Below are 11,656 nucleotides of genomic sequence, written 5' to 3'. Positions count from 1 at the left end.
CGTAGGTTAGCTGTGAAAGTGTTTGTGATAATATTAAGGCTGGGAATATACGTCAGATTTTTCGATAAGTACACAGTCTTTACACTGGCAAAAAAAAAAATTCAAACATATTATTATGAGTACATTTTATCCGAGCGAAGCCGGGTTTTCATCTAGTTTACAGTGCTACAGCAGTTTTATTTTACTTACGTATTATAAAGGTTCTACGAAGACGTGTCTTCCAACAGAAGAATACCACAACATAAATTTCAATATTATTATTTAGAAGAAGAAGACCTAGTCCCGTACTAAGCAAAGCTTGGACTATGGATACTAGGCAACTGATAAACATACTTACATAGATAAATACAAATTAAATATTCAAGACCCGAGAACAAACATTCGTATTATTTATACAAATATCTGCCCCGGCCAGGAATCGAACAAAAGGATAATGATAGGTAGGTACATAGCTAAGTACCACCGCAAAGAAACTCGCTTTCACAGAATAAAACCGCGTCGAAATCGGTACATCTGTTTGAAAGCTACGATGCCACGGACATACAGACAGAGAAATATTGGCGCCAAACTTACAACACCACTCTTTTTGAGTGGGAAGTTAAAAATCACGAAGTATAATGCATATAAATATAAGAAATATTTTGGACTAATGTCCAAACACATTAATATGTGTAAGCAAATAAGAACCAGTATGCAATGGCCTTTATTGATTGACATAAAAATGAGAGTTGATACTTAAGACATTGTTCCGCTAGCCAAAGGAATGTGTACCGTAATACAATGCGACATATTGTATTATACTTTGGCGTGTATGGTTCAATACGTGACTTGTACGTTTGTAGCAGTTTCATGCAAATTTTCCCCTTTGGTTCTGTATCGGTTATTAGAATGACGTTTCAGCAGTTGCATGATTGAGATTCATTTCAGAAATTAAGTTTGAAAGTGAGAAGAAATATGTACACTCGAACCAACTAAATAGTGACCATTTGTGGAACCTTTTCGTAGAAAAAGTCATAGTGACATCGCATTGCTTGACAAGGGAATTTATTATGACATTTACTGTGAGAAAGTTCTACGGTGGGTCAGGAATCAAATGGTTCTACCGTACCTAACAGAGACTTTTTTTATTATGCGAGGCAGGCCAACGAGCAAACTTGTACTGTTTAACGATAAAATTTAGATTGTTTTGGTTTTGCTTCACTCCCGTAATGTTTGTTTGACGCCAATGTATGTCTGTCTGCGGCATGGTAGCACTCAAACGGATGAACTTATTCCGATGTGTTTTTTTACGTGAAAGAGTTTCCTTGCAGTGGTTCTTAACATTGGAACATAGAACCTCCTCCTTTTTTGAAGTCAGTTAAAAATAGTACAGCTGTTTTTGAAATATACTTAGGTACTTATCAATTTTTGAAATGATAATCTCAGGAGGTTTTCAAGTTCTCTAAGGTAAGTTAGTTGGGTAATTTATATATTTTTACTAACTTGATTAAAGTAGGAGATACTGAATTAACTACTAGCTTTTGCCCGCGGCTACGCCCGCGTGGGATTCGGTTATTGCGCGCTGTTCCCTCGGGAGCTGTGCTTTTTTCTGGGGAAAAAGTAGTCTAGGTATGTCACTCTCTGGCCCATAAACTATCTCTATGCCAAAAATCACGTCGATCCGTCGCTCCGTTTCGACGTGAAATACGGACAAACATACAAACACACACACTTTCGCATTTATAATATTAGTATGGATTATTAATTAATATTAATTTCATTTAATCTTTGCCATTTTTATTTAATTTTTATTTTAAACTGATTCAATTGATCGGGAATTTGATATATAAACGCCCCACTACAGGCCACAGGGCTTCTCTTAAAATGAGAGGGCTTGGGCCGTATTTACCACACGGTCCCAGTGAGTATTTCAAATTGCATATTTGTGTGTGCAGGATTCCTCGCGATATTTTCCTTAATCGTACAGCACATGGTCGATTTCAAATGTGATTTCACACATAATGCATCTATTATATTTATAAAAAATATATTGTTATTATTTGAGTTTATAAAATTATGTATGTAAAATAATATTTCTTCACCCAAAATAAATGAAACTACACAATTATAATATGATACATTTTATTAACAGAATTATTTTTTACGTACAAGATTATGGTTTAAGAGGTGGCCAATTCAATGTTACCTCGTTGTGCGCCGATTCTGGCAACCATTTTAAATATTCGTCGAGTAAATCTGAAACAAACGAAAATATAGGAACCAATCAAAATACATAAAGATTGAAAAGTATAATGAACGAAATGCATAATGTTTACTTCATATAACATAATTTTTAGTGAAACTATTATTTAGACGAACTTTTTTGGTCGTGTTATCTACAGATTTACGTTAGGTAAATAAATATCTTGGGACAATTGACACCAATTGACATAGTCCCAAACTAATCAAAGCTTGTAATATGGATACTAGAGGCAACGAATATACTTACATTACAGATAAATATATACATTTTTTTTTATTCGACTGGGTGGCAAACGAGCAAGTGGGTCTCCTGATAGTAAGAGATCACCACCGCCCATAAACATCTGCAACACCAGGGGTATTGCAGATGCGTTGCCAACCTAGAGGCCTAAGATGGGGTACCTCAAGTGTCAGTAATTTCACCGGCTGTCTTACTCTCCACGCCGAAACACAACAGTGCAAGCACTGCTGCTTCACGGCAGGATTAGCGAGCAAGATGGTGGTAACCATACGGGCGGACCTTGCACAAGGTCCTACCACCTGCAAAAATATGTATTCACTACCAATCAATAATGTATGTACCTACCTACTGAAAAATACATATCAAATGTCCAACATCCGTATTTTTCATACAAGCTAGGATAAGGCCGCCTATTGCTTACATTGTAATTTTCTCTCTGTGTACCTGTTTTCTGTATCGCTTACTATTTCTTATGTACAATAGAGTTATTGTATTGTACAAATATCAGCCCCGACCGGGGATCGAACCCGGAACTGAAGTGGAAGCGTCGTGGTCAGGTTTACGTTACGTTATGTTTATTTTATAACAATCCTGTAAAATTGAAAACTCTTGACATAATTTCATTATATCTTATTTGCCATTATATATTTTGTCCTTCATTTTCAAACTTTATATAATCTGACACGCATCCGTAAGTTAAAAGTTTTTTTTTATCTGGCGACTTTTTAGCGTCGGTACCTTATGCAGTGTAGTGATAATGACATGCAAGAGAGCCGAATAACGGAGTGAGTACACAATAATATCAGCTAGAATAAAGCACTCAAAAACATCTAGACGCTCTAATAGCTATACAAATGAAGTCGAGTTAAATATTTTATCCTGTTTGATGTTATTGCCGGTCAATGTAAGTGTGTTGTAAATTTTGAAAACCGTGACCATGACGTCGCACGACTGAATGCACGACAAAGGTTTTCTATATCCATTGCGTGTTCTGCGATGTAACCACTGTGCGTCGTACGTCCCGAACAAGTAATGAACAAAGAACGATCCGCTTGCCACTTATCGCGCGTATTTGTGGCCAGGGCGTTTTGACAATAGTAGTATTAAAAACATAAACAAATGAAAATCACTCATTGTTGTAGATATAAAAGAGTAATTAGATCGTTATTTTAATGCGGTACCGTGACTTTTGTTTCTACTGTGGTAGATTTGAGAGATAACGTTTTCACGTTTCCAGGGAATGCTTAAAACGTTAAAATTACAATTATTATATGTTTAAGCGTACGCGTATACAAGTATGCAGGATTCCCTAAATTATGTTTCCAATTTTTCATACTAGTTGCATAGAAAAGTGGATACTTATGTTAGGGCACCGACTGTACTAGTTTGCTAATGCCGTTCGAAACTCGAAACAAAAAATCGTGTCTTTTTCTTTCTCATTTTGAATCTTCAGAATAATGAGGAAAACTGACCAGAGTCCTGAGCGATTTTAACATTCTAGTCAGACTGTACGTTTGTATATTTAGCTATACATGAAAAATGTTTTTTGGCGTTTAATTTCTACTGTGTAGAAACAAAGCACACGATTCAAAAAATTAAGATTAGATGTACAAGTGGTTCCTGGTTTAGTTTTTAATGTCATTCAGTACGTCGACGGCTAAAATACCTGACCCAGTTAGACCGGTACCCTTAGTGTAAGTTTTCGGTTACAAAATACGTCTCGATCGCGTTTGTGTTAAAATCTCAATTTGTATGGAAACACGAACATCGCAAACGTTCCGCCAGAGGCGCTGTTCGTGTTTGCATACAAATTGAGATTTTAACACGAACGCGATCGAGACGTATTTTGTAACCGAAAACTTACACTAAGGGCACGTGTGAAGGAGTCCCGCGTTTTATAGCCAAGTCCCGCAATTTGATCACAAATGTACCGCGAATCTGTGTACTAGGGTTGGCAAAAATTCTCACGACACTAACGCCTTCTAGCATGTCATAGAAACCCTCATTTTGCTGGTGATTACTTACAGTTCGATTGTTCACTCCACGCATCCAAGAGTTCAGGTTTACTGCCCACTCGCTTAGCGATGAGACCCTTCAACAATATCTCGGTGCGGGGCTGGAGCTTGGACCAACTCTTGACCATGGTCGATGGTGGCGACAGCAGGGAACCGGAGTACTTCCGAAGCTTCGGTATGACAGTACCCTCTAGGAGGAAACGGGCGAACCATCTAGAAACAAAGGATTCGAATAATTCTATAATTCTATATCTATCCCATGTTTATTGACTTGGTATAAAGTCGCTTGCCGCGTCTGTCTGTGTGTATATCCGCTGACTCCTCGTAAACCACGCAAAACTAACATGTGTCGAACAACGAATTGTAACAACTAATCGGCCGGGCTTTACTTGGGTGTAATAACTAAAGTAAATATCTATTTATCTCTACTTTTTCGGCACTTATTCAAGGTTTCATATATCAGTTGGCAAAAACGGAACGCTTAAAGGATCACTTTTTATCCATCCCTCAGTCAATCAAGACCCTTTGTCTCAGATATCAAGAGGTATCAAGCAGAAATTAATATCAAATACTCAGGAAAAAATCAAACTTCTAAGTCAGCCAACGCAATCATAAATTAAGGTCATTATATAAAACAGGTGTTTCCATACAAATTGCCTTAACCGATTTTTCTATGGTACTTTCGCCTGTACAACTTGAAATTTTGTGTGAAGGCAGCTCTTATAACACAATCAATAAGAAAAGTCCGAAAATCATAATTATTTATGTCTGACTGTCTATGTCAAAAAACCATCTAAAACGACCACACACTGCGTACATTTTGCTTAGGAGAAGGGCTCTGCAAAAACTGAATATTTATAGATAGTAATATGTACAATTAAACTAGTTTACTAAAGTTTGTTAATGTCGTTCGGAACAGAAGATTGGTTTTCTCTTTCTTTTTCATAATGAATCTTCAGGAAAACGAAAAATAAACCAACGAGTCCCAAGCGACGTTAGGCAATATTCTGATTGTACTGTACCTGGCTATACTGCGAAGTGCAAAATTCGTACTTTGTCTTGCCGTCCGGCTGGCGCTCATATTATTTAATACGGGAGTAAGAGGGACAGTATGATACGAAACCCTTGTTCGAAACCCTCGGTTGAGCGAGTCTGACCCGCAATGAGGGCTATCGCGTATGAATTCGCCGCTAGAGGCGCTAGTGTACCGTGGCGTGAGGTCTCCGAAATGTCAAATCTCATAGTTTTTGGGTGAGCTACGCGGGTTTACTTATAATTAGAATAATTTTGTGAATATTTTGCAATATCTGAAATTAATTATGGCAAATATGCGTTCCGGGCCAATGAATGTCTGTGTTTTGAGACAGTTTTGTCTTTCGGAAACCTTTGTCCTCCCTTTTTTCCGAACAAAACGGGGACTATGCAACACTGTGGCATGCTCGATATTTTTATGGTACGGTTTTAAGGTGTATTAAATATGATTTTAATCTAAACTTTGTTTTCACGCCCATAATAACAGACTTTCAAAACCATACTTAATAACCTCACGCAACAGTGCGCCATCTAGTGAGACAAAAAACGATAGCCCTCATTGACCGGTTTTTACCTGTACTTTTCGATCTTGTCTGGGAAGTCTATCTCCACAACGGGCAGCTCCCATCCCGCTTTTCCGAATGTACCCTTGTAGTGGCACTTCACGCGACCAGTTTTCTCGTCGAACCTGGGAGCGGGTTCCGTGAGAGGGTCACCTGGTTAAGAGGAGTTCTCAACATTATTCGATGATACAACCTTGCTACTATGCATTCGCGCGAGAAAGACAGCTACATCAGTGTGACATATGTTTTCACTGTCAAACTACGGTTTTTTTTCATTTCCCGCTTTTTGTTTTTGTTTTTACAGCCCGTTACGGTAGCGTCACTATTCATGTGTATGTATAGTGGGCTAATCTAATAGCCATTTAGGGTCTCCCCAAACCTATCGACGCGGAATCGGCTTTAGCCGATCAAAAAACTCTTTACGTCCACGCAATAAGAGCGAAAAAGACGTCGATCGGCTCGGCCGACGTGAAACGACGTTTACCGACGGGAAGACGCCTTTTTCATTCACTTTCACATAAAGCGTTTTTTGGTCGGCTTAAGCCAATTCCGCGTGGATAGATATGGGGAGACCCTTACTCGTGTGCGAGTGACGACACAAGTCACGAGAAGTGTGTGTAACATTGACATGTGCATTCGCGACTCACTTCGCGCATCATCTCGCCGCTCGCCACAGTTACTTCGGGAGCGGTTTTTAGAGCATGAATCAAAGGACTTTATGATGAACGCGATCCTACCATGAGCGAGTAAACAAAAACTCTGTTCCCATCGGGTACCGTGCGAGATACCAGACGAGGTTCGAAGCTAGTGTAAACGTAGTGACATACCCAAGTGACACAGCTGAGGCACATAGCTTGGGAGCCACTCAGGCTCTATAGCAGTCACGTTCCTCATGACCATCTTCCGGCGCCCCTCCCCGCCGGTCTCGTACAACTCCTGGTACACCACCCACTGGGGGATGGTGCGCCGGAGTATGGACTCCGAGTGAAGATGCACTGGTTCTTCTAAGTCACCGCAGAGGTAAGCGTATTTGAATTTGCGCTTATCTTCGCCTGGTAAGGAAAAATAAACAATAAAGTGGTCTTGCACGGACTAAAATTTATAACTTCAGAGTTATTTGGTAACCCAGGGTTAAGTGTCAAAATGTATGGATCTGTCACAATGTTAACAATTTAACTTTTTAACCCTAGATCGTGCAAGCGGCCCTAAGAGGGACTATTGATGAAGGAAAAAATAATCTCGGCCCACTTGGAACCTACAATGGATTCCATTTATTACGTCCTTGTTTGTAGCGACCTATATGGTTGCTATAGCAACATTAAATCTCTGTCCCTTCTCCCTTGATAGCTTGAAGCATACTTTGGTACACCTGAAGCTATAGCGACTTTGGATATAACGTCGAGTTTGTTTTAATGGATAATTTGTAACAAATTCTTAAAAATACCATGCATGGTCGCATAAAGAAGCAAAGGTCAGTTAGACTACCAGATATTCTAATCGACGTACTAGTAAAGTAATGCATATTTAATCAGAGTAAAATATCAAAATTCACAGCGCCGTTCGCAAGACCGGCAATTTTTGCTGATTCGGGACCATTTCGTGACATACAATTTTCTTAATTTTCTAATATCTTTTTGTTATGCTACGCTACTTTGTCACGAATAAATGATTTCTTTTTATCGATTAATTCCAAATAGTCAAGTAGGTAATATTATAAACATTGACTGCAACAATCCTATCATTTAAGGATTAGCAGTTAATTATTTTTTTGTGAAATGTACGTGTATTTTTTATTTTTAGTTACATTTTTTTAGACACCAGCCTTACCCTCTTTGACTTCGTCGAGGCCTATCTTTCTTCCGACCTGATCTCCCAAGCCACTAAGCAGCAGCTGCCTTAGCAATCTCGCCTGATTATCATCAGGTGGCTTCATACTTGGGTCTATGGTCACGTCCACATTGGCAACGCTTAGATTGATCTCGGAGGTTAGCTGCTTACGAAGCTTTCGGATTTCCTTGATGGCCTGGAGAAAAATAGTAAATTATACACTCAACCAGAAAGATACCGACCGATACGGCTAAAGTTAAAAATATATGTAAACACGACCTTAACTTTAAAACGGGTGCGCCAAAGTTGGCATAATTTTTCAACCCCGATTATTGGAACTCCGAAAATGTTTGTCATACAATTTTCTGTCATAATACTCACTATTAATACTTAGTCACTATTACTACCGATCATAACTCCGAAACATTTAAAACCATAATGGCAGTTGTCATAAATATCTCTTGTACTCCTTTTTTTTGTCATACTTTTTTTAAGCATATTGTTTTGCACTCATAAAACTCCATTATCATATACTTTTAAAGCAGACTTATTTGTAGCTATAAACTTCACTGTCATACAGTTTATGGCCTGCGTTGCTTTCGTTTAGTGAAAAAAAATGTGATAAAATAAGTACTTTGATGACAATGCCAACAATGGGCGAAGCAATCACCATCTGTTGGATGTTATTACTGTAGACATTATTTAACCACAATAGACGTAAGTAACAAAGAAAAAACAATTCGTCAGCAAATCAATTTTACATAAATTTTACCCTCAATCGTCTTATAAGTTTTAGTAGATGTCAGAAATGTAGGTTAGGTTAAGTTAAAACTGCAACCCCCTCAAAACCATACTGCTACCAGTAAAGTAGGTTAGGTTAGGTTAGAACTGCGACCACTACAGAACCAAACTACTGCCATTAATATAGGTTAGGTTAGGTTAGAACTGCGACCACTACAGAAACAAACTGCCACTAGTAAAGTAGGATAATCACAATTTAAGTAAATAATCTCATCAATATCATCATCTGGGCCTATTTATATTCGTTTATGTCTCCTCCATATTGATAATAATATATAAAAACTTTCGCTCCAGTTCCAACATCGCATTAACGTTAAATTAACGTAAAAAAACTGTATCGATGTTTAAATGTTATGATTAACAAGTTTATTGAAATTGATGATTATGAATGAAAGAAATATGAAAACCAGCATTATGAGTACAAACATATCTTAGTGACAACGTTATGAATTACGATATTCTGATAAGTGACCATTATGACCTCAGTTGATAGTAGTACAAATTTATGACAAATAAAATTATGAAGTAAAAAATTCGGAACAGTGATGATTCTGGCTACAAATCGGTAGCAGGAAAAAAAATCGGAGGATCGATTTTATGCGAGTCAATATGGACCCCTTTAAAACAATAAAGGCGTGTGCAATTTTTAGCGATCTTTTTATAGTTGACTAAACATTACAAGTACACGAAACGTGTCATATTACCCGAGCCACATGCGAGGGTGGATAGTTAAGTCGAAGGTAACGTTTAACGTTAATGAACGAACTTGAGCTGCTGTTCACTTCAGGTGCGAGGAAATGAAGTAGCAACATGGCAAATAAAGTTTAATTTGTCTAGTTTTATTAATTTAGATCATACGTTTTAAAAAATGAAAGAACTTTATTTAATTAAGTTCAAGCGCTCGTGGCTGTTGGCACATGTTGCCTTGGTCTCAGACGAATATTTTACTACAGTATAATACACACGAGCTGTGTAACGATATGGATGTTTGTTTTGTCTGCGCCAAAAAAAGTTCACATAAGCTTAACAAGCTTGAGTAAAGCTCAGTTTAGACCTGCAAGAAAAATCATCTGATTTACGATATCGGAATGTAAAAAAAAATATCTGTTTCTTTCACTACATAACAAAAATAATCTTCCACTGAGATTTTAATCTTAGTTTTTAAAGATTTCTATGAATCTAATTATCGTTTCGAAATCGAGGAGATTACCACCGCCCATAGACACCTGCAACACCAATACAATACAAATATTCTTTATTGCACACCATAAAGCAGTACAAAATACTTATAATACCTCTGCTGCAGCGTTTCTATTGGTTCATGAGAACCACATTCCTCGGAAGACATCCTAGCACATCAGGTCAGGTAAGGATTAAGTCTCACCTTCTCTCTAATCCCATGTTTAGCACAGAACAGCTGCTCCTCGCCATTGACGTGAGCATATTCAGCAGCGCCCACGGCTCGAAGCAGAACTCCAGGATCGCCCAGTAATTGCGTGTGACCAGTCGCTGGCCAGTTGTCCGGTTTGCCGGACATCACCTGGGAATTTTATTTTGTTGTTACAGTGTACTTTTTTCGGAAAGTGATCAATTAAGCAACAAAAAAAATCTGCTGTGAAAAAACAAGAAATAAATTTAGTGAGGTGATAAATATTAACCTAAGGCCAATAATGGTTCCGTCAGGAAGCAAATACAGTCCCCGTCATGAACAACGCAGTTGTCTAAGTTTTAAAAAAGTATTTGAACACAAAACGAAATGAAATTAAATGTTATAAGTAGAAAAATGCAAAGCAGCGCTACCTAAAAAAAAAAAAAATTTTTTGCTCTTTTTTTCCAATCAAAAAAATACATAAAAACTGTCTCTTTGTAGACCAGTTTTTAAAACTAGTACCCTGGTGCTGTACACAAAGCACTTACTTATGGCTATTTTGTGGGATTACATAGTACAAGCTTTGCTTGGTTTGGGACTAGGTCAATTGGTGTCAGGTGTCCCATGATATTTATTTATTATTTATTTATTGTCTACTACATAGCCATAAGAACGCACGGTCATGTTCGCAATCACAACTATTATACGTCACGATATAAGATAGAGAATGTCACATACACCATCTCTTTCAACCGCTATCTTATACCGTGTCATACAGTGAATGCAGTGAAGATTCCGAATGTGAATATGCCTGCAAACACTTTAGACAATAAGGTGTCTTATGGCGAGTACAGAAGAAGTTGAAGATGAATCACACCGTTTCAGTAAAAGCTGTAGCCCTAACTCTTAAATTGTAATTGTACTGACTTACCTCTTGTACAGTGAGGGCAGAAACAAGCGCTATGGTGTACGGCAGAAGATTTTGTTGGTGACTGAGTGCCAGCATTTTCCCGTAGCGCGGCAGTATCGGAAACGCTGACACCGCCTTGCCAAGCGGAGTCACTTTTAACACCTAGAAGAAATAAAATGCAAATTATGTTAGTTCATTCATTGATTCAATACAAAATTACGTCATAATCCACATGCGACACAACACTTTTTGTAAAAAAAATTAACTGTTTATTTCTCTGAAAATTATTTCTGTTCAATTACATTGCTTAAGGTGCGTCGTCTTCCATACAAACTTTGGTACATCAATATTTCTTCCACAGACGTTATTTCGACGCGATTTTTTGAGGATAGTTAGTTATGGGCATATTGTTGTCGCAAATCACAAAATGGAGAGGATCTATAATACCTAAATTTCAGTATGATGCAGTAAATTTTGATCCATTTTACTGTGGTGTGAGTAGCTAATGTCAAATATAATCTGTTGTAAAAAGGTATTGACTATTTCGGGCGGTCACGTGACCACCTAGTTTGGCTCAGTGGTACCAATTCTTAGAAGTATGTAGTAAGAGAAGGAGTTCGAAACTCGATGACGCATAATGATTCTTTTTCTTTTTTT

The 11,656-nt window shown here is 37.8% G+C and overlaps 1 protein-coding gene across 1 annotated transcript; it reads right to left on the bottom strand.

The window, feature by feature from the left end:
* Positions 1-2,104: 2,104 nt before the first annotated feature.
* Positions 2,105-11,186, bottom strand: LOC141431112 (probable ATP-dependent RNA helicase kurz). Its single transcript, XM_074092118.1, has 7 exons — positions 11,021-11,186; positions 10,105-10,260; positions 7,920-8,115; positions 6,920-7,144; positions 6,104-6,245; positions 4,508-4,710; positions 2,105-2,235 (listed from the first exon to the last, which is right to left on the bottom strand). The coding sequence occupies exons 1-7, from the start codon at positions 11,093-11,095 to the stop codon at positions 2,153-2,155; spliced, it is 1,080 nt and encodes a 359-aa protein (XP_073948219.1). The 5' UTR covers positions 11,096-11,186; the 3' UTR covers positions 2,105-2,152.
* Between the last annotated feature and the right edge of the window lie 470 nt (positions 11,187-11,656).

The sequence above is a fragment of the Choristoneura fumiferana genome, chromosome 9 (genome assembly GCF_025370935.1).
Source record: "Choristoneura fumiferana chromosome 9, NRCan_CFum_1, whole genome shotgun sequence".
NCBI lineage: Eukaryota > Metazoa > Arthropoda > Insecta > Lepidoptera > Tortricidae > Choristoneura > Choristoneura fumiferana.
The sequence above is the reverse complement of the archived record's forward strand: the minus strand, read 5'-3'. Positions and strand labels throughout refer to the sequence as shown.

Excerpts from the sequence above, each read along its gene's own strand:
- LOC141431112 (XM_074092118.1), bottom strand. The coding sequence starts at position 11,095 with ATGCTGGCACTCAGTCACCAACAAAATCTTCTGCCGTACACCATAGCG. Across the intron at positions 8,116-10,104 it reads AACATGGGATTAGAGAGAAG|GCCATCAAGGAAATCCGAAA; the intron begins GTGAGACTTAAT and ends ATTTTTCTCCAG. Across the intron at positions 4,711-6,103 it reads GACAAGATCGAAAAGTACAG|ATGGTTCGCCCGTTTCCTCC; the intron begins GTAAAAACCGGT and ends CTTTGTTTCTAG.